A 25,770-nucleotide genomic window follows, 5' to 3' on the forward strand; every position below is an offset into this window, starting at 1 on the left:
GAAAAATCAAGAGAGAGAGAGAGAGAGAGAGAGAAGGGGGGTTAACTTTCCTGATTCTTCAGGAAAGTTATCAGCCAAACAATGGGTAGCTCCATTTTGTACATTTGCTGAGTAGACCAATCAGGTATTTAACATATATATATGTATATAGTAAAGCAAGCAATGTCCACATAAAACCTCTTGAAGGAGCTCTCCCTATGCAATTATTTGAGACGCTTTAAGCGGCAGGGCAAATCTTGAAAAACAATAATAAGCGGAACCAATGATATAAATAACGAAGTGAAAAACAGTAATCCCGTGAAACCCAACAATCTGTGGTGCCAAGATCCAACATTGATTACCAAAAACTTATGTCAAAGAAAATAATGATATAACAATATCAAGGCTGCAATTAATCTTATCTTCATCCAAACACCAACACCTGTAGTTATTGATCTTCAAATCTCATTGAGCTCATCTGGTTCATCTTCTCGAGTTGCTAATGAAGATCAAATGTTAAGGCTGTACTTCTTGCCTTGAATCCATACACCAACACCTGTAGTTGGATCTTGAAGTCATCTTCTCGAGTTGCTTGGTGCTACAGGATTCGAAGTTGTTGGTGAAGGTTTGGATGTGGTGACTAGCAATGGATATTCCAATCTTTTCCACCGGATGATCTTGGGCCCGCATTCTCTTGTACAGCCTCATTACAGACACACAATCTTCATATGGATCGTGAATTCCTGTCTGTATATCATACCTGCATGGTCCAAGCTCTCATTATGCTGCAAGTTGGGAACTTTTGCAAACAAAGCAATGTCTATCAACAGTCTTTCTGTGTACAATGCGACACATATTTGCAGCTTAAACATTGACAAATAGCAATAATAATAATAATAATGACGACGATGATGATTATTACTATTATCAACTTTTTCCCTAACAGTAAAGAAATAGAGTTTGAATACAACTCCGACAGCAGATGGATAAAAGCATATTCAATGTTTATCAGAACCACCAAAATGTGTGTGCGTGGTGTGGCTGTTGTGTGTGTGTGTGTGTGTGTGTGTGTGTGGGTGAGGGAGTGAGAAAGAGACTTCTTTCTTTACTCGTCCCAATGATGACCTACCTAATCAAATGTTCCTTCAAATTCTCTACTTCAATATGGTAAAGATGGCTATTACTTTCACTAATTGAAACAAAACACCTCCCACTGTTACTGGTACAATTTAATTTTAAAGGTTATAGAAAGAACACAAGTCAAACTTCTGGTGTCTTCTCCCATTTGCTAGAGAGGATTTTGAATTGGATAAGAAAAACTTGTAGAGATTTTGATTATAATTTAAGAGAACAATAAAGCACAAAATGATGCACTTGGGAACATGGATTTAAAGCCTTGGATTAGGAATTTTGCGGATTTGGCACCATGTTCCCAATTACAGCACAAGAGCACACTGCTTACTAGGGTTTGGAATTGGAAAGGAGAGTGGTGCTGGCTGCATGATCAAGAAACCAAGCAACTTTCCAAGTTAGCAATTCAAAGTAAGAATAAAAAGGAATTACTAGACAACCAAAAGCAGCAAAAAATTATAGAAGAAGAGTAACTCACCCAAGATATGTTCCGGTTAGGTACTTGAGTGAGTGGCTGACCAGATTTGTTTTCATCAATGGATGATATTTTGCAGTATCCCTGTACAAACAAAAAAAGTTGCCATAAGCACACTGCAAGAGCAATCTCTTCAAACATTACCCATCCTAAACCACAAATCAAAGTTCTGAAGCAAGGTTTGACTGATCCTACTTAGAAACTGTGAAAGAAAATGAAGTTTGACATCAACATAAATTACTCAAATCAGCAACTTGCATCTTCAACTAAACTTACGACCAAAGTTCTATTTTGCTGCAATGAAATGGCAATATGTCACCAATAAATCTTGCGATATCACATGCATGAATAATATGGGCCAAATTCTGAACAGGTCTTGTATCCCATCATATGACTTCAATATTACTTTCATATTAAAAGCTGGGTTATATTGCTATCCCGAAAAAAAAAAGAAGGTCAGGATAAGTCTAGATGTCCCAAGAAGAAAGCTCCTATATTTATTTCTGAAATATTATTGTGTGTACATCAGCATTAATATTGAATTTTTGACAAAACAGAAACAGAACCATTGCAAGAGTTGAAACCATCTACTGAACGTGATAAAAAATGCAAATAAGAAAGTATCAGTGCACAATGTAGAATAGAATCATTCAAAAGGCTATGAGAAACAAAATGGGTCATTCCGATGGTACCATAGTTGTCAAATTGATATTCGAATTGAAATTCAAAGTTTGGGAATAGGGAATCAAGAATTGAATTGAATCACAAGATTCAGTACAAATTTCCAAAATCAATTCTAAATGGCATGCATATATTGTTATACAAACAACAAACAAAATAATATAACACATTTAAATTTTAACAATAAAAAAATCTTATTTCATGGGCATATTTTTCTTTCCCTAAACAAATGAAAAGAGAATGAGTGAAAACATTAATAAAATAATGAACTTTATACTGTTTAAGGGAAGGAATCAAGAAAAAAGAATAAAAATTGCACTTTTGACATTGATCGTCAATTTTTAAAAAATAATATTTCATGCATATTCTTTCTCAAATTAAAAAGAAATACAACAAAACATGAGCACCACCTTAGCTGGTGAATGTTTCACCCATTTTGGCCAAACACTATATTCCTAGTGTCAAGAATGGTTTTGTGAAGGCAATATAAGACCTAAAGTACTAGTTTATTTTGGGGTTTCAAGCTAATTGAGTTTGTCAGGATATGATAGGTCCAGAATTGTGTGAATCAATAGATTCAAATCGATTTGATAAATTCATGAGGTGAATCGATAGATTCACCAACAGTTTCAATTGTTTTAGATTTTCTATTAAGATTCAAATCGATTTGGTGTGAAATTTATACGAATTGTACGAATCAAATCATGAATCATAAGATTCTAACAACTCTGTCTGATACTATTTATGGCTTAACAAAATTATTTTAATTCCACAGAACAAACAAAGGTGATGTCTGCTGTCTCACCTAGCAAAAACATATGATATATATCATATACTACTTACTACAACAACAAAAAATCAATTGTTTTAGATTCGCTAGTAAGATTCAAATCGATTTGGCATGGAATTGATACGAATCATATGAATCAAATCGTGAATCTTAAAATTCTAACAACTCTGTCTGAAACTATTTATGGCTTAACAAATTAGTTTAACTCCACAAAACAAACAAAGGCGGTACCTGCTGTATCACCTAGCAAAAACAAATGATATATATCACATACTACTTACTATAACAACAACAAACCAAGTCTTAAGTCCCACTAGGTGGGGTCAGCAGTCGGTTATATGAATCTTTTGCAGCCTATTTGTGTGATCATGCGAAATTTCCTTAGACAAATACAAGGCCATTAAATCCTTACTATCTTTTTCCAAGTTATTTTAGGTCTACCTCTACCCCTTCTACTATCCCTCATAATAACTAGCTCACTCCTACTCACTATCGCACTATTTGGCCTATGTTGTAAATGCTCAAACCATCTAAGTCATCTCTCCCTTATCTCATCTTCTACAAAAGCTATGTCTAACTTACCACAAATATGTTCATTCCTTAGTTTATCTTTTGATGTTATACCATTCATCCACCTCAGCACTCTCATCTCGACAACTTATTACTTTTTGGATAGGTTGTTTCCTAGTCACCCAACACTATGATCCATATAGCATAACTGATCTTATAGTCATCCTATAGAACTTTCCTTTTAATTTTAAGAGTATTCTATGATCACACAACACATTCAAAACACTTCTCCATTTCACACAACCTTTTTTAACTCTATGCATTACATCTTCTTCAATTTCTCCTTTAACTTGCATAATAGATTCAAGGTATCAAAATCTACTAGCGTTATCGATTTCATGACCATTACGTTTAACCTTTTCTCCAATATTCCTCTTACCATAACTAAAATTACATTTCATATATTCTATCTTATTTATCCAATAATTTCATGTAAAATACAATTGTTCCCATGGCCTCAAGGTTATGAGCCTTGCGAGCTACCAAGCTGCTCTACCCAGCGTTGAAGAGAAGAATTGAGAACTAATGGACAAACAAAGATTGAACGCAGGACCCCTTTACCATATCTGTACAAAACAAATAGAATAACCTATTTATACAGAATGAAAAAGGGGCCCTGTTTGATCTATGATAATGGAAATAAAGTAATGTTTTAATTCTTACCAACTTGATCTTGTTGCCCCAGGCAACAAACATGTGTGAACCATTTCACGAAAGTAAAAAGTAAAATTTGAAAAAAAAATAACAATTAAGTAAAATAATTATAATATTTTTTTAATTTGTATTATTTTTCAAATTTATTATTTAAGTTATATTTTTATAATATTATTTGATTTAAAGACGAAAATGAACATTTTTAAATTAAGTTTTTTATTTGTTTTAGCTTTACAAATATTAGCCAAACAAATTGTTTGTTTCTGGTTTTAATTTTCGATTTCTGGTTTTTGGCTTTAGTTTTTGTTGTGTTTTTGTAATTTTTTATGGTGACACCAAATGGCCCCTTAGACTCTAAAACTTCTCTTCATAATTTTGACTTAAATTCTACTCCACCTCTAGTTTCATCAATCAAGACTATCATCTGCAAACAACATACACCATGGAACATCATTTTGAATACTCCTAGTAAGTTCATCCATCACTAAAGCAAAAAGATAAGTGATGTAAGACGGTTCTAAGTAGCCCTAGTCCTACGGTTGACCCTCTTTGAAACACACACACAATATCACAATTTATGGAAAGAATTGAATTAACCAAGCATGAATATCACAAACATATTCTAATGATCACAAGTTGTTGAGATTTTGAAAACATATATGATTCTGTTTAAAAATCCTTAGTTGATCATTTCATTCAAGTAATCAAGTTCATTTTTAAAATGTCATATTAGAAGTCCTTGATCACAAGTCCTAGCGTACAAATCAAATATCCTTAAGCGTGGTACTAGCACGCCTGTTCATGTTGAAAATCTAGGGAGATTCAAAGAGAATGAACAAAGTTTTTCAATCAAGGATTCGGGTAGAGCTTCAAGGCAGACAAGGTACCTTTTGGGGTTGTCTTAGATGGTCACAAACAAGGAATTGAAACGAGCTTACCAAAAGGTTCGGAATGACAAACACCAAAACACACGAGTACTCGATCGCACCACGAACAAGCTTGTTGATCCTTAGGAATCTTGAGACAAGAATGAAGCTTGAGGAAGGTTGTGGCTGTGAGCTACGAAAGAGGAGTGGGCGTGTAGTGTTGATGATGACGTTGATGTTGTTGTGGTCTCTCACAACCCAATCTCCAAGTAGACGGAACGTAGCCTCACACTACTCGCAAGATTCACAAGTTTAAGCAAAGGCTTCCTTTTTAATCAATAATGCAAAATGTTTTTTACAATACAAGTGACGACATATTTATAGCCTTACATGAGCATGCACTTGACTTGCACATGGCTCTTTAAGAGATTAAAGAAAATACAAAAGTAAAATAAAACATTTAAAACATAGGTAATGAGGTTCCTAGGAAATAGTTTGTCATAGGAAATAAGTGCCTAGGAACTAGAATAATTATGATAGTGGAGTCTAAGAACTTAAAATGAAATAAATGCTTCTTAAAAACACAAGACTCTTTCACTTGCAAGTTGTCATGCTTCTCGAAAAACCAAGACTCTTTCACTTGCAAGTTGTCATCCTCTTTCCAAGCTAACTTCCAAGAGAAGCTTCAATTACTGCAAATTAAATTCACATCCAATGGTAAATTTCGGGTGGTCATCCACGTGTCATAATATCCGCGAAAGATACTTGAGGTGCATGTTGATCCCCATCATCTCTCCCCAACCGAAAAGAATTCTCCTCCGGAGAATTATGTCGAAAGTACTTAGTATACAACTCCGGGTTGAGACGAAGGACATCATCTTTAAGAACTCAATTGTTTTCTGATAGTGGCTTCCCTTTCCATTTTACCAAAACTTTAGGTACGTTCCAGCTCGTGTGTTTGTTGTTTTAATATCCAGAATGTCTTCAATTTGCTCAAGTTTCTTTTGTGGGACTAATGATGGTGGTAAAAGTAAATTTGGCTTTTTTGGTGCAACTAAAGTTATGAATTATGAATGGAGTAGGTTCATTTCCAGGTAGTAGGGCTAGGTTCTACAAAAGAATTAGCTTCCAGAAAAGGCGTTAGATCTTCAACATTAAATACATTGTTTATACCAAAATCCTCATGAATATCTAACATGTAAGCGTTAGAACTTATTTTCTTGAGAACTTTGAATGGTCCCATCTTTTTGGCATGAAGCTTTCTTACCTTTCCTAAAGGAATCCATTCGGGTGAATTCGAACCATAACCATATCACCTTTCAAAAATTCTTGCAACTTGCGACGTACATCAGCAATAGATTTATAATGCTCATTGCTTAAATTAATTTTCATTCTTATCTGAGAGTGTAAATCATGTATGTGCTTTGCAAATGTATCAGCCTGCTCACTCACTCTAGACTCAAGTGGTAATGGAATGAGATCTACAAGCTTCCTAGGACTATATCCTGTAACAACCTAAAATGGGCCAAGTCTTGTGGTCCTATTCACTGAACTATTGAATGCAAACTCGGCCATAGAAAGGCATAAGTCCTAAGCTATGATGTTTTCACCTACCAAACATCTCAATAGGTCCCCAAGGCTCCTATTTACCACTTTAGTCTGCCCATCAGTCTATGGGTGATATGCACTAGAAAATTTGAGCTTGGTACCTAATAATGCCCACAAGGTTTTCCAGAAGTAGCTAACAAACTTCATGTCTCTATCAGAAACAATGGTTTTGGGAAGACCATGAAGTCTCACTGCTTCCCTAAAAAATATAGTTGCAATCTTGTAGGCATCATATGTTTTATTGCATGGAATTAAATGTGACATTTTTTAAAATCTGTCCACAACAACAAACACTAAATCATTTCCTTTGGTGGTCCTGGGGAGACCTAACACAAAGTCCACACTGATATCCGTAGGAAACAAAACTTAGGATTGTATCTTGCTATGGGATGTGTGACACAGGCAAAGGGGTATACAATCCTGAGTTCTGTTTCCTACCCTTTGCTGTCTGACAAGAACGGCATTGTGAAACAATCCTAGCAATATCTCTCGTCAAACTAGGCCAGTAGAACTTATCCTTAATCATAGCTATGGTCTTATCTCTACCAAAGTTACCCGCAGCACCTCCAACATGTAATTCCCAAATCAGCTAGTCACGTAGAGATATGGATAGGATACATAGTCTAGCTCCTCTACAAAGAAATCCAACATGAATCACAAAGTCTAGGTGAGATCTAGGAACTCCGTGCAGCAAATCAGAAAAGATATCACAGAAATCTTTACACTGAGAGTACTATTGCTTGATGCTATCGAAGCCAACAACTTTCACCTAAAGAGCTTGTATTGTGGCTACAACTCAGCTCAAAGCATTAGCAACAATGTTCTCAACACCAGCTTGGTGTTTTTGTACAAAGGTGTGCTGCTGTATGTACTCAACCCATTTCATATGTCTATGCCCTAGCTTCTTCTGAGTATGTAAATACCTAAGGGCCTGGTGGTCTAAGTACAAGACAAACTCCTGAGGAAGGAGGTAGTGTCCCCAGTGTCGCAGTGACTGTACTATAGCATAAAATTCCCTATCATAAATAGAATATCGTTGTTTTGCCTCATTCAACTTCTCGCTAAAGAAGGCTATGGGATGTCCCTCCTGACTAAGTACTCCTCCAATGCCTACACCTGAGGCGTCACATGCAACCTCAAATAATTTCTGGAAATATGGGAGGTGTAGCAATGGTGCCTTAGTCATCAAATCTTTTATATCCAAAAAGGTTTGTTGTCCCATATTTCGACCATGTAAATTCTCCTTTCTTGAGGCAGTTTGCAATGGGGACCATGATGGTGCTAAAGTTCCTAATGAACCTCATGTAGAATATGGATAACCCATGAAAACTCCTCGCATTATGTATGTTCCGGGGAGTAGGCCAATCTCTAATCGCTTTGATCTTATCAGGGTCAACAGAAACGTCATGCTCAGACAAAACAAAACCAAGGAAGATGACATGAGTAGTCATGAAAGTACACTTCTTTAAATTGGCATACAACTTCTGCTCCCTCAAAACCTTAAACACTCCTCAAATGGACAAGGTACTCCTTCCTAGTCTGGCCATAGATCAATATATCATCAAAGTAGACTACAAGGAAGTGTCCAACAAAAGACCTTAATACCAGAGTCATAACTCTCATGAAAGTGGTCGGTGCGTTAGTTAGCCCAAATGGCATGACTAACCACTTATATAACCCATCCTTCGTCTTGAAGGCAGTTTTCCACTCATCTACCGATCTGATCATTTATGATGGTATCCAACTTTAAGGTCTATCTTTGAAAAAATCTTGGATCCTACCATCTGATCAAGCATATCATCTAGTCTAGGTATGGGAAACCTATGCTTGACGGTGATCTTGTTGATTGCTCTACTATCGATGCACATCCTCCAAGTGTCATATTTCTTGAGAGTGAGGAGAGTAGAGTAGGCACTTGGACTCATGCTCTCCTGAATAAAGCCCTTTTCTATCAGTTCATTTACTTGTTTCATCAACTTCTCATGTTCCCTTGATTTCATTCTATAATGTGGTAAATTAAGCAAAGATGAACCAGGAACAATGTCAATGACATGTTGAATGTCTCTCATAGGAGTCAACTCACTAGGTGGCTCAGAGATGACATCCTCAAATTCGAAAAGTATGGGTGATACTTCCAGTGGTGTTTCATGCTCAGGAAGTGACACCTCAGTCCCCCAAGTAACAACCACATACACTACCTGTGTATCTCGACTCTCTTGCTCAAATTGCTTTTTACTCGTAATATTCAATGATTTTCCACTAGTTTTTGTCTTTTCCTTCTTCCTTTTCTCACCTTTCAGCTCTAATGGACTCAAAACAATTCTCTTGCCATTACACCTAAGGGAATAAGTGTTAGCACGCCCATTATGTAAGACATCCAAATCATACAACCAAAGGTCGCAAAATATGGGCAACGTCCGTAGGAAAGACATCACACCAAATCTCTTCCTCATAATCACCAATCTTAATGGGGACTAGGCATTTATGGCTCACGAGCATGGTAGTGGCATCAACCCAAGCTACCTTATATGGTTGTAAGTGTGGCTCAACTTTCAATCCCAACTTCTCACCTGTGGATTTAGACACAACATTCATACAACTACCACCATCTATGATCATCTTGCAACTTTTACTGCCACACTTGATGTAAGCATGGAAAATAGAAGTGCGACGGCAGTCATCCTAATCCTTGGGAATGATCATAATGCGTCTCATCACACTCAACTGGGCACTCTCATCTGGCTCACTTAACAACTCATCCTCACTAGGTACAACTTCAAGAACATATACTTGATCCTCCTCAGGCTCATACTCACCATCTTCCTTATCGAGTGTCAAGTTCTTGGTTGGACATTGTTTGGCAAAGTGTCCTTGTTTATGGCACCTGAAACACACTACATTGCCAGAACTCTGGCGAGAGGATCAAGTCATGGGTGCTTTTCCCGTGTCCATAGGCTGCTAGATTGTGGTATTGCTCCCTCGGGAGGTGACTTGACCTGATTGCGCTGGTCGGGACTTGTCATAACTCTGTACCTTTCGAGAGAATGGCTCATTTGAAGAGGCACCAAACCGTTTTCCCATGAGCCCTTTATTCATTTGCTAAAAGTCATGAGCTAAATTATAGGTCTGTTCAAGGGACTCAATGTGATGGAGAAACAGTTCTCTCCTCAGTTCAAGCTTTAATCTTATACGAAATCGGGGGATCTGCAGACTAACAATCTCATAGACACCACATCTTATAGACAACTCAATGAATTGACTCATGTATTCTGACACGGTCATGCTACCCTAATGCAAACTGTAGAGCTGATCCATAAGGCGCTCTCTCTAGTTAAGGGGTACATATTTCTCCCTCAACCTATCCTTCATTAGGTCCCAATGCTCAATGAGCCTATGATCTAACCTCGCCTCTTGCCTCACGACATTCAACCAATGGAGCTTGGCTTGCCTCGTCAACCTCATTTTTTCAAACTTAACCCGATGAAGGTCAGTCATCCTATACTAGTCAAAATAGGAATCCATATAAGTCAACCAATCTTGGAAGACTTTAGGGTCCATCTGTCCATCATAGGTGGGGGCCTCTATCTTCACATGCCTCATCACATCCTTGCAAGGATCATGATGGTCCCTACAATAAGGTCTCCTACCTTGAAAGTCATCAAGGTCATAGTCCTCATCACCCCAATGTTGGGCATAAGGCTCATGACGTGGGGGTCTCCTAACAAAGTCATCTTGGCGATTCACTCACCTTTGTGGAGGAAGAGGAGGACTTTCTCTAATAGGCATAGCTCGTTCTCTAGGTTGTTCATCATCATTGCCTTGCTCAAGGGGTGGCTCTAAATTGTCTTGGGGTGGGTTATGGACTAATTGGACTTCCTTCCTATCTAGTCTTTGGCGGGTCTCAACTAGCTCTTGATTCAAGTCATGGATTTGATCTTGAAGCTCATCTATTGAGGCATCTCTCTAAACATCAGTCCTACGACCTCGATAAAGATTCCCGGCTCAAGTAGATATCCTAGGGGTTGGGGAAGGATTCGGCCAACACTAGGGCGGCCCTTTGGAATGGGGTTTGGTCACACATAGTAGGGTCGAATGTGAAAATAACCTAGGCTCTTATACCAATATGATGTAGGAAGGTTCTAAATAGCCCTAGTCCTACGGTTGACCCTCTTTGTAGGGCACACATAATATCAAAATCTATGGGAAGAAATGAATTAACCAAACATGAACATCCCAAACATATTCTAATGATCACAAGTTGTTGAGATTTTGAAAACATACATGATTTGGTTTAAAAGCCCTTAGTTGATCATTTCATTCAAGTAATCAAGTTCATTTTAAAAGATGTTATATTAGAAGTTTTAGATCACAAGTCTTAGTGTACAAATCCCATATCCCTAAGCATGGTACTAGCAAGCATGTTCATGTTGAAAATCTAGGAAGATTCAAAGAGAATGAACAAGGTTTTTCAATCAAGGATTCAGGTAGAGTTTCAATGCTCACAAGGTGCCTTTAGGGGCTGTTTTAGATGGTCACAAACAAGGAATTGAAACGAGCTTACCAAAAGATTCAGAATGACAAGCACCAAGACACACGAGTACTCGATCGTGCCACAAACAAGCTTGATGATCCTTAGGAATCTTGAGACAAGAATAAAGCTTGAGGAAGGTTATGGTTGTGAGCTATGAAAGAGGAGTGGGAGTGTAGTGTTGATAATGACCTTGATGTTGTTGTGGTCTCTCACCACCCAATCTCCAGGAGATGGAACGTAGCCTCACACTACTCACTCACATGGAGAGGAAAAAGATTCACAAGTTTAAGCAAAGGCTTCCTTTTAAATTGATAATGCAAAGATGTCTTTTACAATACAAGTGACAACATATTTATAGCCTTACATGAGCATGCACATAACTTGCACATGACTTCTTAAAAGATTAAAGAAAATACAAAAGTAAAATAAAACATTCAAAACATAGGTAATGAGGTTCCTAGGAAATAGTTTGTCATAAGAAATAGGTGCCTAGGAACTAGAATAATTATGATAATGGAGTCAAGAACTTAAAATGAAATAAATGCTTTTTGAAAAAACAAGACTCTTTGACTTGCAAGTTGTCATGCTTCTTGAAAAACCAAGACTCTTTGACTTGCAAGTTGTCATGCTTCTTGAAAAACCAAGACTCTTTGACTTGCAAGTTGTCATCCTCTTTCCAAGCTACCTTCCAAGAGAAGCTTCAATTGCTGCAAATAAAGTTCACAAAGTGTGGACTTCAGGTGGTCGTCCACGTGTCACAATATCCACGAAAGATACTCGAGGTGCATGCTGATCCCCATCAATAAGGGCTCAAAGCAAATGCTTAATATAAACCTTTGTGTTAGAAATTCCCTAGTTTCTCCACATGTGGTCCTAGCATTACTCATTACTCCATCAAACATATCCTTAATGACTTCAATATACCTAGTACATACACCCTTTTCTTCTGAAGCCCATCATAGAACTTCCCTAGGTACCTTTTCATATGTTTTCTCTAAATCAATAAATACAATATGCAAGTAGCTAAAAATATATTAGAAGTGTAAGTTACAAAATACATACATAGTTTAAGTATAGTCATAAAGTTCAAATGTAAAAAAAAGATATATATATATATATATCAATTATTACTTACTAAATATATTATTAATTATTACTTGAGTATAAATATAAGAATTGGTATATATGCAGAAATATTTTAGTCCTTTGCCCCTTATTAAATTATAAAAAATAACAAATTCTTAGACAAAGAAAAGTTTTCACCACAAAAAGAGAAAAAAAATGCTTCGCTAAGTTTCATGAAAGTCTAAAAAAGTACCTTCTTTTTTTCTTTAGCATTCTTTGAAACCACAACCTTTGAGCCACACAAAGAGTCAAAGACCCACCCAACTCTTCCAGCAAGCCTCTCATCGGGCTATTCGCATTAAGCCATGGCATAAAGATGACACATTGCTGTTGTTCTATTGTGGCAATGAAGTGACAATTATCAAACAATTTAGACCCACGACCCATCTCTATCTTCTCGCAGGTCAGTGTGTCTTTCTCTACTGTTGGACAATGTATATCTTCTTTGCAATAGAAAACAAAAGCTTGGTTTGGATCAAAAAGTGTGGGTCTGTCAGCACAGAGACCATTATGATTTGTAATGAAATTTGTTACCACTTGTAATGGAGCTCATTACAGCCTATTACAGTGAAGAAAAGTAGCATCACAACTGTGACTTCTACTCCCACTGCTAAAGCAGTTCTAAGTGGTATCAGAGGGCAAATTTTCTGTAACACGTAACCGCCTCAATTTAGAACAATGGGAGTGATAATCAAGCTACTATTCATATTGCTCAGCAATCCAATTTTTCATGAGAGGACAAAATACATTAATGTTGATTGACATTTTCGTTCAGGAGAAACTTGTGCAAAATCTTATTGCAAATGCTCATGTGAAGTCAAAATATCAACTATTAAATTCATTTGTAACAATCTAGAGCATATGATCTCTATACTCCAACTTGAGGGTGAGTATTACAAGTTACTTAGTCTTAATTTTATATGTTCGTGAGCATAAGTTAGCAAGGGTATGATGTTCATTATGATGTGCATGAGGTATATTAAAATGGAGAGGACAATTTTTGTGTTAGCTTCTCATATTACAACAAACTCTTCTCTTCCCTTCCCTTCTTCTTTCAACAACACTCATGCCATAATATTACTGATATGGGGCCTGTTTATGTTTCCCATCAAATGCCTCCATAACATGATAACATCATACTTTCAATCAAAATGCAAAGTAGTAACCTCCAAGGATATTTTGAATTTAAAGTTCAATGATGTGGGATGGAGACACTAGTAACAAGCCAGTGTAACATAAGATAACTTTCATTTAACAAAAAAACCATATCTTTCTCAAAATGAAATAAGAAATTATTTGAATATGTCACTCAATTAGCCATGATAGAGTTTACCTCAAAATCTGATCAGAATAATAATTAGCCACGGCAGAGTTTACCTCAACATGTGAGGAGGATAATACATTCTCAAGCAATCCAAATCATGCTCCAGGCCATGACCAACAAGTAGCCTACCTTTTCCACCGTCCAACCGCAGTCTTCCAATGGACTCTCCATTATGCAAAATTTCCAAAACTTTAGCTTGCACTTCCTTGAGTGGCATGGCATCTCGTAGATGCTCCTCTCTAATACCAGTTACTTCAAATCTAAAAACAGTTGGAAGAAAATCTAAATTATCCCAAACCCATTCATATGACTCTCTTAATTAAACCAAAGGCAAATACGGAGCACCAAGATACCTGTAATTAGTAACAGGAATTTGAGGTTTCACATAAGTGTGGAAAATCAGCTTCTCATCTTCATCAATGAGGCACACCCTGGCACAAAGATCAAGTGAACCATCACTCCCACAACCAACCATTTCACAATCTATAGCAACTGCTTCAAGACTTCTGTCGCTGTAGTTTACATTGGCTGATCCTGTGAAATCAATTTGAGGTTCTGTAGGAGGCATTATGATAGTTCCCTGTGACGGTTTAATATGAAAAATCATATATAAATATTTGTCTGAATGCTATTTGATATAATAGCATTTACTGTTACAGCTTCCACTAATTGATCAAAGTTCTTGAAAATAAATAAATAAATAGAAATAAAAAAACATATTCAGCCACTAAGCATTTCAATTTTAAACATTCCAACAGGATAATTGAAGATATCCCTTACAATGGGAACAGGAGCAGGTAGAAGACATGTTTCTTTATGCTTGCTAAGAGAAATGGGGCTTTCAAAAACTTTCAAGCAAAGGTCACATCCTTGGTTAGCAAAAATCCTTGAACAAATAGCTTTAGACAGTGGGCCTAAATGACAGAGGTGAGCAAAAAAAAAGAGTCAAAGATAAATCAGAAACCACAAGTAATACGTTTGCTGATGAATCAGACTGGACTCTGGCAATATCTCACCTGTAGTATGCTCCCTCAGTGATTCAAAAGATTTACAGTGTTTTTCACAAATCCCACATTTAGGTTGATGAACTGAATGGTCCGAGGCCATCATGTGTTCAATTAGGTGCTCCTTCTTCTTATACTGCTTGAAGCATGCTGAGCATCGGTGTCTGTAAACAACACAGAAGTAACATCCATAAAACATTCCAGGCGGGGGAGGTCCCTCTATTGATAACCAGGCTTTGAAAAGAAATGCAGTTAATAATAAACAAGGACAGGACAAGCAATGAACTGGACCAAATCAGATGGCCAAATTGGTAGATGTTATTAGTTGAGGATCCTTGTGCTACATAGAAGTCTTTATTTATCTCATGTACATTCAGAGGACGCACACAGGCGGTGATCAAATCTATCCCACATGACTATACAAATAAAAATTAGTGGCGATGATCTTGTCATTCAAACTTTAGATTCATTTTAGCTAGGATTTATTTGGGTTCAGGAATGGAAGGACCATAGCAGTGTTAATAGATGAATGAAGCACCCACAAGAGCGTACTGGAACAAAACTGTCTTAAAAAATTGAGGCTTTCTAAAAACAAACAGAACAACAAAACCACATCTTCCAGGAGTTGAGGATATGAATCAGCAATATAGTGTATTCCAGGACACCGTAGTGCCTATATAAAAACTAGAGGATCTGACAACCATTGGCATAGTAACAAACCCAAACAACTATTCAATTGAACATTGCCAGCGAACTACAAATATAAAGTTCGGGACCTGTTCATCTCTTAAAATACTCAAGAAAACCTCAAACATGCCAAAAAAAAAAACAATAACATAATTTCTCCAACACATAATACTCCAAAGCATTACAGAACAAATCGTGAACATTAATTTACAAACATTTACACTGTATTCAGCATAAACAAAGGCAATTGTTTTAACATGCCACAACAGACTCAATTTTAACCATCAATAAGATTATAAACAGTGCACAAAATGGTCTTTAGCAGACTCCCAATTGCAAATTGTGGAACTGTATAAGAAGGTCAAGCTAGGTCCACTACAGAATCGTCAAACAAGTAAGCCAGCATCATAGAGAAAGAAAGAGATACATAGAGGAGTGGAACCTTGTAGCTGGGGTTTTAGGAGGGTTTCCTTGGGAATCATCCATGAGATGAAGACGCTGTGACGCACAGAGGAGAAATGGCGCGAAGAGTGGAGGCACCAACGAATTTAAGAACCGTGGCAATATATATCGCTGTGGAACCGTTAGAATATTGGGAATTGAAGATTCGAACGAGGGTTTATAGCGTAAGCAGGGTAGGGTTCTTTCTGAGCTTGACTCGTACTTGGGAGAAGAGTCAAAAGACCCTGTGCTTGGCTTTGTATGCAAGGTCTTTCGGTTCGGGAGTCTTTGTTGCTTAGAATAATGTATGATATAAAAAATTTGAGAAATAAAGTTAATTATGTTATAAATGATGTAGGAAAATAAATAGAGATGAGATAGAAATTTACACGTTATGCTTACTTCACAGCGGATGAGATCAAAAATTTCACTATCTCGGAAGGAATTATAAAATAATTTGAAATCGATCTTGTATAAAATACCTCTCTTCTATTTATCCCTTATCTTCTCTTCCTTTCTATATATCTACTCTCTTCAAGTATTTTCTGTACATTACAAAATGAGAGGGAGAGGGTTCTTTTATAGGGCAATACATGGTAGTGGAAGATGAAAGAGTGAAAGATGAAGGGATGACAATCATATTTTTCATAAAACTCCCCCTTGGATGTCACCTATATATTAACTCATTTTACTAAGATCTTTAAGATATTTCATTCTAATGAAATGAATCAATTTCTTGTATGTTGTAGTACGCAAAGTTTTGATGAACAAATCTGCTAGATTATCACTTGATTGAATCTTATGAACATTTATATCATCATTCTTCTGGAGTTCATGTGTTTAAAAGAATTTTAGAGAGATATGCTTTGTTCTATCACCCTTTATGTATCCTCTTCTTAGTTGACCTATACATATAGAGACCCGAAAATTTTAATTAATGAAAGTAATAAAGTAAAAGAAATGAAAAAGAAGGAAAAAGAAAAGGAAAATGGGGGAATCAGCAGGCGTTTGTCGACGAATCAATGGTCTTCGTTAACGAATGTCCCTATAGGTCTCGTCAAAAAAGTACATGTGTCTCGTCGATGAGAAGATACCAAGAGTCAGGAAAATTTCAAAGAATTTCAGGTTCGTCGACGAACCAGCCTCCTCGTCAACGAAGTGCCTTCATGGGTTCATCGACGAATCATTTTAACTCGTTGACGAAGTCTGGCCTATAAATAGCTTTTCCGTTATTTTCCAGTGAAAACTCCTCTCTCCTCTCATTTTCTCTCTCTAACCTACAATTCTTCTCTCTCTCTCTTTGATTTTCACTCCGTCAAAGCCCATTTTGACGATCAAGAACTGCCACGAGGTTCATGGGGAAATTCTCTACAACTTAACTAGAGCGGATTGTTGGTTTGGAGTTCTTGGGCACCACTCCAAAATTAGGGTAAGTGAAGTATTTTAGGTTTTATGGGCTATTTGAAGTATTTGGAACCTAAGAAGTGCTAAATGAGAATTGTTCTAGGAGTTGAGTTGACTAATTTGGGGAAAATTAATTTCAAACTTTTGAGCTGCGAACGCCGTGGAACGTAGGATTATGGTGTTAGTGGACCTGTCAGTAAACCAAGTAAGGGGAATAAATTATAACAGTATTTTAGAAATTTTGGGTTAAATAAATATGTGAATCTGGTGACATGATATTTTAACTGTATGTATTATGTTGTGAATAACAGATGAAATTGTGTGGCATATGAGTTATATTGAGAACATGTTTGAAATTAGGTTGTGTGAACTGCATGGTGAATTATGAGAGTATGAGATAAACATATATTGAAATGTTTTGTGCAGAGAAGAATATAAGAGAAACCCAATGATATTTATATATTGAACTGTAATGATAAAAGAACTGTTTTATTGAGAAACAATGAAAAGTGATATATCAAAGGGTATTTTCTGAAAAATGATGAATTATGTTTCATTGAGAAATGTTGAAATATGCAAAATGTGATATATACTATTATAATAATGGAATGTGTATTGAAAAGATGAGAAAGAAACACAAAATGATGAGAATATTGAAATGTGAATATTGCAATGTAAATGCTAAAATGTGAATATGAAAATATCAATACTGTAATGTAAATGCTAAAATGTGAATACTGAAATATGAATATGAAAATGAGAATATTGCAATGTGAATATTGCAATCTAAACATTGAAATGTGAATACTGGAATTGTGAATATGGAAATGTGAATATTGTAATGAGCATATTGCAATGTGAATACTAAAATGTAAATACGAAATGTGAATGATGAAATGTGGAAAATAAGAACCCTAATGGGTGGATTGTGATAGAAAGCACGGTACCAATGTTAGCGGATGATAAGTGCAACCACACAGTCTTGTGGAGAGTGTGGCGTGGCAGTCGAATGAGTCAGTGAGAAGGGTAGTTTTGCCCCCTGGGGTTCAGACCAGGGTTAGGCAAGCCATTCGTACTATAGACAAGTATATGGATTGTTTATTTTGATCTAACCAAGTAGGTCAACTGCGGTTTAGATCCAACCTTTGGGCCACACAACCTCGACCATGGGGGGAAGCATGGCGTGGAGAATATCCTCAGGGCAACCATGAGTTATAGACTCATATGTATTGGTTACTGGGAACACTTGTGGACTGGATTGTGAAATATAAAATGAGAAAGAAAAGCTTGTCAAAGCTATTGAAATATGAATATGAGGAATGAAAAAGTGTGAGTTTAATAATATAAATAAAAGAGGCGAAGTAAAACTCTCGGCTTGAGGGTTTACTAAGAAATGTGAGTGCCCTGATAAATATCAGTTGTAGTCGTACCCAAGTTAATCGGGCAGGGTTACAAATGATATTAAAGCAAATGGGAGTTACATGTGTGGGCGTGTAACCTCCCCTATCCTCAAGAACTTTCACTGATAAATATGAGTTGCATGTGAATGAGTTGAAAAATGGAATTAAAGCTTATAAAAGCTTGTGTTTTATAGTTATATGATTATGAGTATAAATGGTATATTTTTTTCAGATGGTATTATGATTGAACAGAGAATATTATGATATAATGAAACTCTTACTGCTACACACTGTAAATAATTTATTCCGTCTTATTGAGATATGTTCCGCCCAAATATCTAAATATTTTAGGAAACTGTGTCAGAGTAGGAGATAGAGCTCCGAGACAGAGGGGAGTTGGTACTGTAACGGCCCCCTTTCGGGTGTTGTCACTTAAACTTGTGGGCCTTGCGCCCGTTGCAACAATGGGTACCGATCAGAGCACTCACTAAGCACCCTACCTCGTACGATAGGCCTACTCAACAAGTCCCCGGGCGGAGATTCTTACTTCGCCACAATCATTCATAAGCGAGAGTTCCTGGGGATCGGGGGTAACTACCCCTTTGCTCTGATACCAACAGTAACGACCCAACAATTTAACTTGTTAAATATATCAATTATTCCTTGATAAACCATACATATGAGGGACCAAACCCAAAGGATTCACAGATACCCTATCCATAATCAACATATAATAAAACAATGGAAAACATTCATTCTCAAGATACCATACCAGAGTTCTAAGTCAATACTATTACAAAAATACTTCTAGTGTTTCTATTACAATCCCAAAAAGACAACTTGGCTATAATCCAGTACTTACAAGAACTAACAAAATACTATGCTCCAGAAGCCTCTAAAACATTAGGTCTGATTTCCTATAGGTCCTGAAACAAGATTTGTATATTGGGGTGAGACACTTCTCAGTAAGGTGGATCATATTACATCAGTGTATGACCACATGGGTTTATCCCAATAGAAAACAATACTAGGTTCAACTGAAATGAGTTACACATTTAAAATATTCTCAACCTTGTAATATAAAAGATATATATACAATTCTTGCAAAAGATAGTTCCGCTCACTACAAGCGAGAGTCCCCGAGGTTGGGGTAAGATACAGACTCATACATTGTACAATCCCTCTGGTCGGTACTCAATGTTGTAACTTTGCCCATTTTATTTTTAAATTATGCATATGCATATTGAACTCATCCCAGCTTTGAAACATCATATGTACACCATTTACTTCCCTCATGGTACGGGTTGTGTGGTTTGTAGACCCTAATCTAGCCCTGGCGGCCACTAGGCTAGTCACATTACTCATTCACAAGTCCGACTTGGCCAACACCACCCTGGTCCGTATACTAGCAGCCCTTCGTACCAATCGACTGTCTAGATACCCACACTTAGCAATGATGTGTGGTTGCACTGTATCACTCACAAGCAACGGTATCGTGCCCTCATTGTACCAAGCTCTTCAAGTGGTTCAAATATCATACACACAATTTATAATGAAAGCACAGTAACCTGTTTTCATTCCATAGAGCATTTAAGCAATTCCAGTATTTTTCAAAAATTCATTCATTCCTCGGTATTAATCGGCACACATAACTCTCGACATTAAACTTGGCACATATAGCTCTCAATTTAACCCTGACACACGTAGCTCTCAATATTTAATCGGCATCTTGTTTTCTACATTTCCTAAACACAATTTGGAACTTCAATTCCCATATTTCATACCAAATATTCCTCAAGTTCAGTATATTTCCATTTCACATCTCATGTCACACTCATTTGATTTAATATGCATTAGTATAGTAAATGGTCCAAAAAAATATAACTTAAATTGAAAATAAGGGGTTCAAGCATCTCCTACTTTAGGTTTAATACAAATAAATGAGTTTTAAGAAAAATGGAGGTCATACCCCAAAACCCTAATTTTCCCGAAACCATAAACCCGAAAACCCAGCAATTCCACCCGATGAAATTTTCTAAATAAGTATACATATCATACATATAACTATAAACTATTGTTCTACTGGTTCAAATTTCAAAAATAACTAATGTAAACAAATCCCTTTACCTTTTTCAAAAAAACGAACCCGAACAGTTCGAAACAGCAAAACCCTATAATTTCCAACTTGTGAAAACACGAGTATTTTCTAGACGATGGATGAGAGAGACAATTGGGAAGCAAGGGAGAGCTCGAAAGAGCTTTATGCTGAAAAAGTTACAAAACCCTAGGAGAGAGACGAGAGAGAATTGAAATTCTCTAAAAAAAATGGGCTCAAACCTATTTATAGGTGAGCAGCACAGGAGAAAATCGGCGTCGGTTTCCCCTGTACTCACAAAATCGTCGCCAATTTTGCAGTTGACTCACCCAGTTGACCCAAAACCTGCGACGGTTTTCCCATGCTTTCTGAAACCATCTACGGTTTTGGCCTTGTCAGCCAAATTCCTTCCTTTTTTCTTTTATTTCTCTTTTATATATATTCTTTTATTTTCTTGGTTCGAGTTTCTACAGGTACCCTGATAGACAAGGTGAGTGTTTTGAGCTAGGGATGTATGTTACCCCTAGGGTGTTTTGTTATTTTGGAAATGGGTTAGTCCTGTATATATATTATGGATGTACATTACTCTGGGTATTTATATTATGGATGATTTTTAATTATTGACTTTCGTTGTTAGGGTTGTTTATATAAGTTTGACTGATTACCTAGTACGCGTTTCGAGTCAGGTTATGCTGATACGATATAAGATATTCTGACGTGGCCAATGTTTGAGTATTATTGATTAATATTTATTATTTATTAAAAAATGGTATGAAAATCAGGGTGTCACAGTTTGATATCAGAGCCTAGGTTGTTAGGTTCTGCAGACTTTAGTAAATAGTGGAATACAATACTAGAGTATAGGAATGGATTGTGATGAGAATAAGAGACGGGTAGATTGAGACATGAGTTAGTTATTGTTAGAGGATGAGATTGGATTTTAGGGTTCTATCTTGCGACCTGGAGGCAAGAGTTCCGTGACTATTTCTGTAGTTTTCCTAGGGTGACGATCTCAGGAAGGTCATAGTAAACTATCATCGGTTTTTGTTTCTGAGTGGTAGGACTGAATCTTAAATTAGGATTGAGAATATTTGTAGAAACCCAAAAACTATAATAATTAAAATAAATAAGGAAAAAAGGAAGAAGGTTTGGGTACAACCCAAACCGTTGACGGTTTCGTGGGGAAGTAGGAAAATTATCGACGATTTTCTTTTTACCGCGGGCTAGTTACCGATCAAATAGTTAAAAGGGGATGGGTAAAACCCAAACCGTCGACAGTTTTGCGAGAGGAGCATAAAACCATCGATGATTTTCTCAACAGCGAGGGTTATAAAGAAAAAATATCCTACGAGCTTCAATTAAAAAAAATAAAATCTTCCTCTCTCTCTCTCTCTCTCTCTCTCTCTCTCTCTCTCTCTCTCTAAAACCCTACGGCGATACCTCCTTCTTTCTTCGATTCTTGCTCCGTTAAACCCAGTTTTGATGATTAGGAACCACCACGAGGTTCATAGGAAGATTCTCTGCAACTTCACCGGAGCAGATTTTCAATTTGGGGTTCCGGGGCACCACTCCAAAATGGAAGTGAGGGTGTTAAATATTAATTAATTGTTAAATTGGAGTATTTGGGGCCTAGGGAATATTAAATGATAATATTATGGAGATTGAGTTGATTAATTTGGGAAATGTAATTTCAAGGTTTTGAGTTTCGAATGCCATGGGGTGTAGATTTAGAGCTTCAGCAGGCTTAATAGGAAACAAGTAAGAGAATAGATTACGTCAGATATTTTCAGGAAATTAATTATTTAATATACAATATTTGATTCAGAAAATTATATATATGATTTAGTTTAGTTTTTGGGAATACTGATGTTGAACTGAGGAAACATTGATTTCAAATTTAATATTATTTTGTCAGTAAAACATGTTTTTGCAGGCTAGATGATATAATATAGTTGTACTCACTTGTGTGGCGTGAGTATAGATAATTGTACCATAGGCTTATAACATGTCAGAATATTTTATGTTTTCACAAAACAAGCATGATTTGACAATAGTTTTAGAAAGATGATGATTAGTATAGAAATTAAAATATTTTTCAGTATATTATGATAATACAGCCGACGCAGATGTCATGATAGTACAGTCGGCGCAGATGTCGTGATTAGTTTTAATATGACGATATATTTAGAAATGATGAAATGCCAAGTTTCTATACATAAATACATTTATGTTAGATTTGATTCAGAAATCAGAAAATGATATTTATTTACATAAATATTATGTGAAACTTATTATATATTAACATAACCCGGATGGTTACGTACGTTTATGAGCACGGTACCATTGCTAGCTAGCCAGAACAGAAAATGAAATCCCTTGGGTGCCGACCCGAGAAGTGTTGTGGAGAGTAAGATGGGTGGACCAGGTTGGTGTATAGCCGACAGTGCAACCACACTAATCAGGAGGTGTGGGTCAGAGGCCAATTAGCCTAAGTGTAGCAGAAAGTAGGATACCCACTGTGTACCGACCCGTGAAGTGCTGCGGAGAGTAGGATGGGTGGACCAGGTTGGGTGGGCAATCGTGCATAGTTAGGTCATGTTTTGACTTAACCTGGTAAGCCAGCCAGAGTTAAGTCCAGCCTACGGGCCGCACAACCCGAATCATACGGGGTAAATTCATGATATACAGTTATACATCCAAGGTATGATTTTAGTAATATACAGTTTTAACAGATGATTTAAATGAAACGAACAGTCATTATAATATAGTAAGTTTATGTTTAAAAGTACAGATTTTCATGTGTTATCAGTTACTGATTAAGATATATTACAATTATATATTTGTAGTATATGTTTATAATAAGATAAAACTTATGTTGTCACATACTGATATTAGTCTATTTCCCTTACTGAGAGGTGTCTCACCCCAGTACTACAAATATTTCAAGAAATCCCGACAGACAAGTGGAGTGAGCTCCGTGATAGAGGAGTTCATTGGTATTACCTCAGTTGCAGGGTAAGTAATCGAGTCGAAGGCAGGATGGTTTTTTTGGGTATATATGTGTATATGTAGAAATAGTGAAACTCTAGTATTGTATATAAGATAAGTATGTTATAATTCCGCTGCTTAGATGACATGTATGTATAAATAGTTAAATTCTAGGTACCTATGGGTCTGGGTTGACTTTGATTACGTTTTATGGTATCAGAGTATTATATTATAAAAAAAATGTAGCAGAAATTTGAGGTCGTTACAATATTGGAGATGGATGATTATAAACGAATATTTTATGAGTTTAGTTTGTTAAGTGTATTAGTGATATTGAGATGATAGAATTCTAAGATTGTTTTATACCATTTTCAGGATGAAGCTTGGGAGTAGCAGTGCACATGGTGGAGGTAGCGTCAGTATGGGTGGTAGAGACCTCGATGTAGTGCTACGTAGTGTCACCCAGCAAGTGATGGCGGAGATGGCTAGGAGTTTAGGGGAGCGGAACTGCACAATTAAGCAGTTCACGAGCATAAGACCTCCGTTGTTCTCTGAAGGAGCTGACCTAGTAGTAGCTGAGAATTGGGACCAGAATATAGAGGATATATTGGAAATTCTTCCGTGTACAAATGAGTAGAAGGTACTGTTTACAATGTTTAAGTTGAATAGGGAAGCTAAACACTGGTGGAGATCAACAAGACTACTAGAGGAGTAGAGACATGATCCAGTAGTGGTGTCGTGGAATCGCTTTAGGGAGATCTTTTTCGAGCGGTACTTCCTCACTACTGTTAGAAGTTTGAAGGTGGCGAAGTTTTTGCACTTGATGCAGGGGCAGATGATGGGACAACAAGTATGCAACTTGATTTGTTGAGCTGTCCTGGTTTGCCCCATATTTGGTGTCGGATGAGGAAAAGAAGGCAAGGAAGCTCGAGGAAGGCCTAAGACAGAGTTTGTTTGAGCAGGTTATAGGCTTCTAGGCCCATACATTTTCAGAGATAGTGGATAGAGCTACTATGATTGAGAATGACCTGCAGAGAGGCACCGTAACACAGAGCCATAGAAAGAGGCATGTGCCTCTAGATTTTCAGTTGGGGTCCAGCCAAGGGTTGTGGAGGAGGTGGGATAACAAAGGAGAATGGAGACAGGGAGTGGGAGACTGAGTGGTACGGGGTAGATTGATGCCCCCTCTATGTTCTATATGCTACAGGAGACACCCGAGAAAATGTCGGGTCAAAGAGATGGTATGTTACCAATGCCATCAGCCGGGCCATATGGCGAGCGATTGTTGATTATCGCCAGTGAATGTGTCTGTCCCTAGACCATACAGAGGAGGTCACTAGGCAACCCAAGGCGGACAATAGAGGAATACCGCCCTAGCACAAGTTTATGCACTGACACCAAGAAATGCGGAGGCGGTAGGAGATGTTGTGATAGGTACTGTCTCAATACTATCATATAAAGCTACTGCCTTGTTTGATTTTGGAGCGACTCATTCTTTTATCGCCCGGGAATTTGTTAAATTTTATGGGATAGAAACTCAGCAGTTGACATTATTTTGTCAGTTTCTACACCGACTGGGGCTATAGTGTTGTGCAGAAAAGTACTCATGAATTGTCTAGTTTGTATTTAGGGGAGGTCTTTACTGGCTAATTTGGTGATTTTAGAGATGCATGGGTTCGAGGTGATTCTAGGGATGGACTGGCTAGCTGCTAACTACGCTAGTATTGACTGTTATTAGAGAGAGGTAGTGTTCAAATCTCCAGGAGGACAGGAATATAGATTTGTGGCGTCATGTGTAGGAATCTGAACCCGAAAAATAAAAAAAAAAATGAATATAGAAGAGAGAAATAAAGGAAAATAAGAGAAAAAGTAGGACGTTGGCAAGGTAGGGCAAAAATGATAGACGGTTTTCTAAGTAGTAGAAAAATTCATCGCCAGTTTTAGGTCAACAGGACAGGTCAACCACAAATTCGGCGACGGTTTTGTGGTGACAAGGGAAACCGTCGCCGGTTTTCCT

The 25,770-nt window shown here is 37.1% G+C and overlaps 1 protein-coding gene across 5 annotated transcripts; it reads right to left on the reverse strand.

The window, feature by feature from the left end:
• Positions 1-236: 236 nt before the first annotated feature.
• Positions 237-16,145, reverse strand: LOC131155222 (RNA exonuclease 4-like). 5 transcript variants are annotated; one of them, XM_058108207.1, is made up of 8 exons: positions 15,868-16,138; positions 14,751-14,902; positions 14,515-14,648; positions 14,088-14,314; positions 13,788-13,994; positions 1,589-1,669; positions 1,442-1,475; positions 237-739 (listed from the first exon to the last, which is right to left on the reverse strand). In XM_058108207.1, the coding sequence occupies exons 1-8, from the start codon at positions 15,909-15,911 to the stop codon at positions 734-736; spliced, it is 885 nt and encodes a 294-aa protein (XP_057964190.1). In that variant the 5' UTR covers positions 15,912-16,138; the 3' UTR covers positions 237-733. The 5 variants fall into 5 exon arrangements, 4 of the variants coding, with proteins under 4 accessions (XP_057964190.1, XP_057964187.1, XP_057964189.1 ...); XM_058108204.1 differs by lacking the exon at positions 1,442-1,475 and having other exon boundaries at positions 15,868-16,145; XM_058108206.1 differs by having other exon boundaries at positions 237-1,475; positions 15,868-16,125.
• Positions 16,146-25,770: the final 9,625 nt, after the last annotated feature.

This window comes from Malania oleifera, chromosome 5, assembly GCF_029873635.1.
Source record: "Malania oleifera isolate guangnan ecotype guangnan chromosome 5, ASM2987363v1, whole genome shotgun sequence".
NCBI classification, from domain to species: Eukaryota; Viridiplantae; Streptophyta; class Magnoliopsida; order Santalales; family Ximeniaceae; genus Malania; species Malania oleifera.

What these genes read in the sequence shown, in the direction of transcription:
- LOC131155222 (XM_058108204.1), bottom strand. Translation starts at nt 15,911, where the DNA reads ATGGATGATTCCCAAGGAAACCCTCCTAAAACCCCAGCTACAAG. An exon ending in ACTGAGGGAGCATACTACAG is followed by an intron (nt 14,649 to 14,750) that starts GTGAGATATTGC and finishes TCTGTCATTTAG; the next exon opens with GCCCACTGTCTAAAGCTATT. An exon ending in ATTCCTGTTACTAATTACAG is followed by an intron (nt 13,995 to 14,087) that starts GTATCTTGGTGC and finishes AACTGTTTTTAG; the next exon opens with ATTTGAAGTAACTGGTATTA.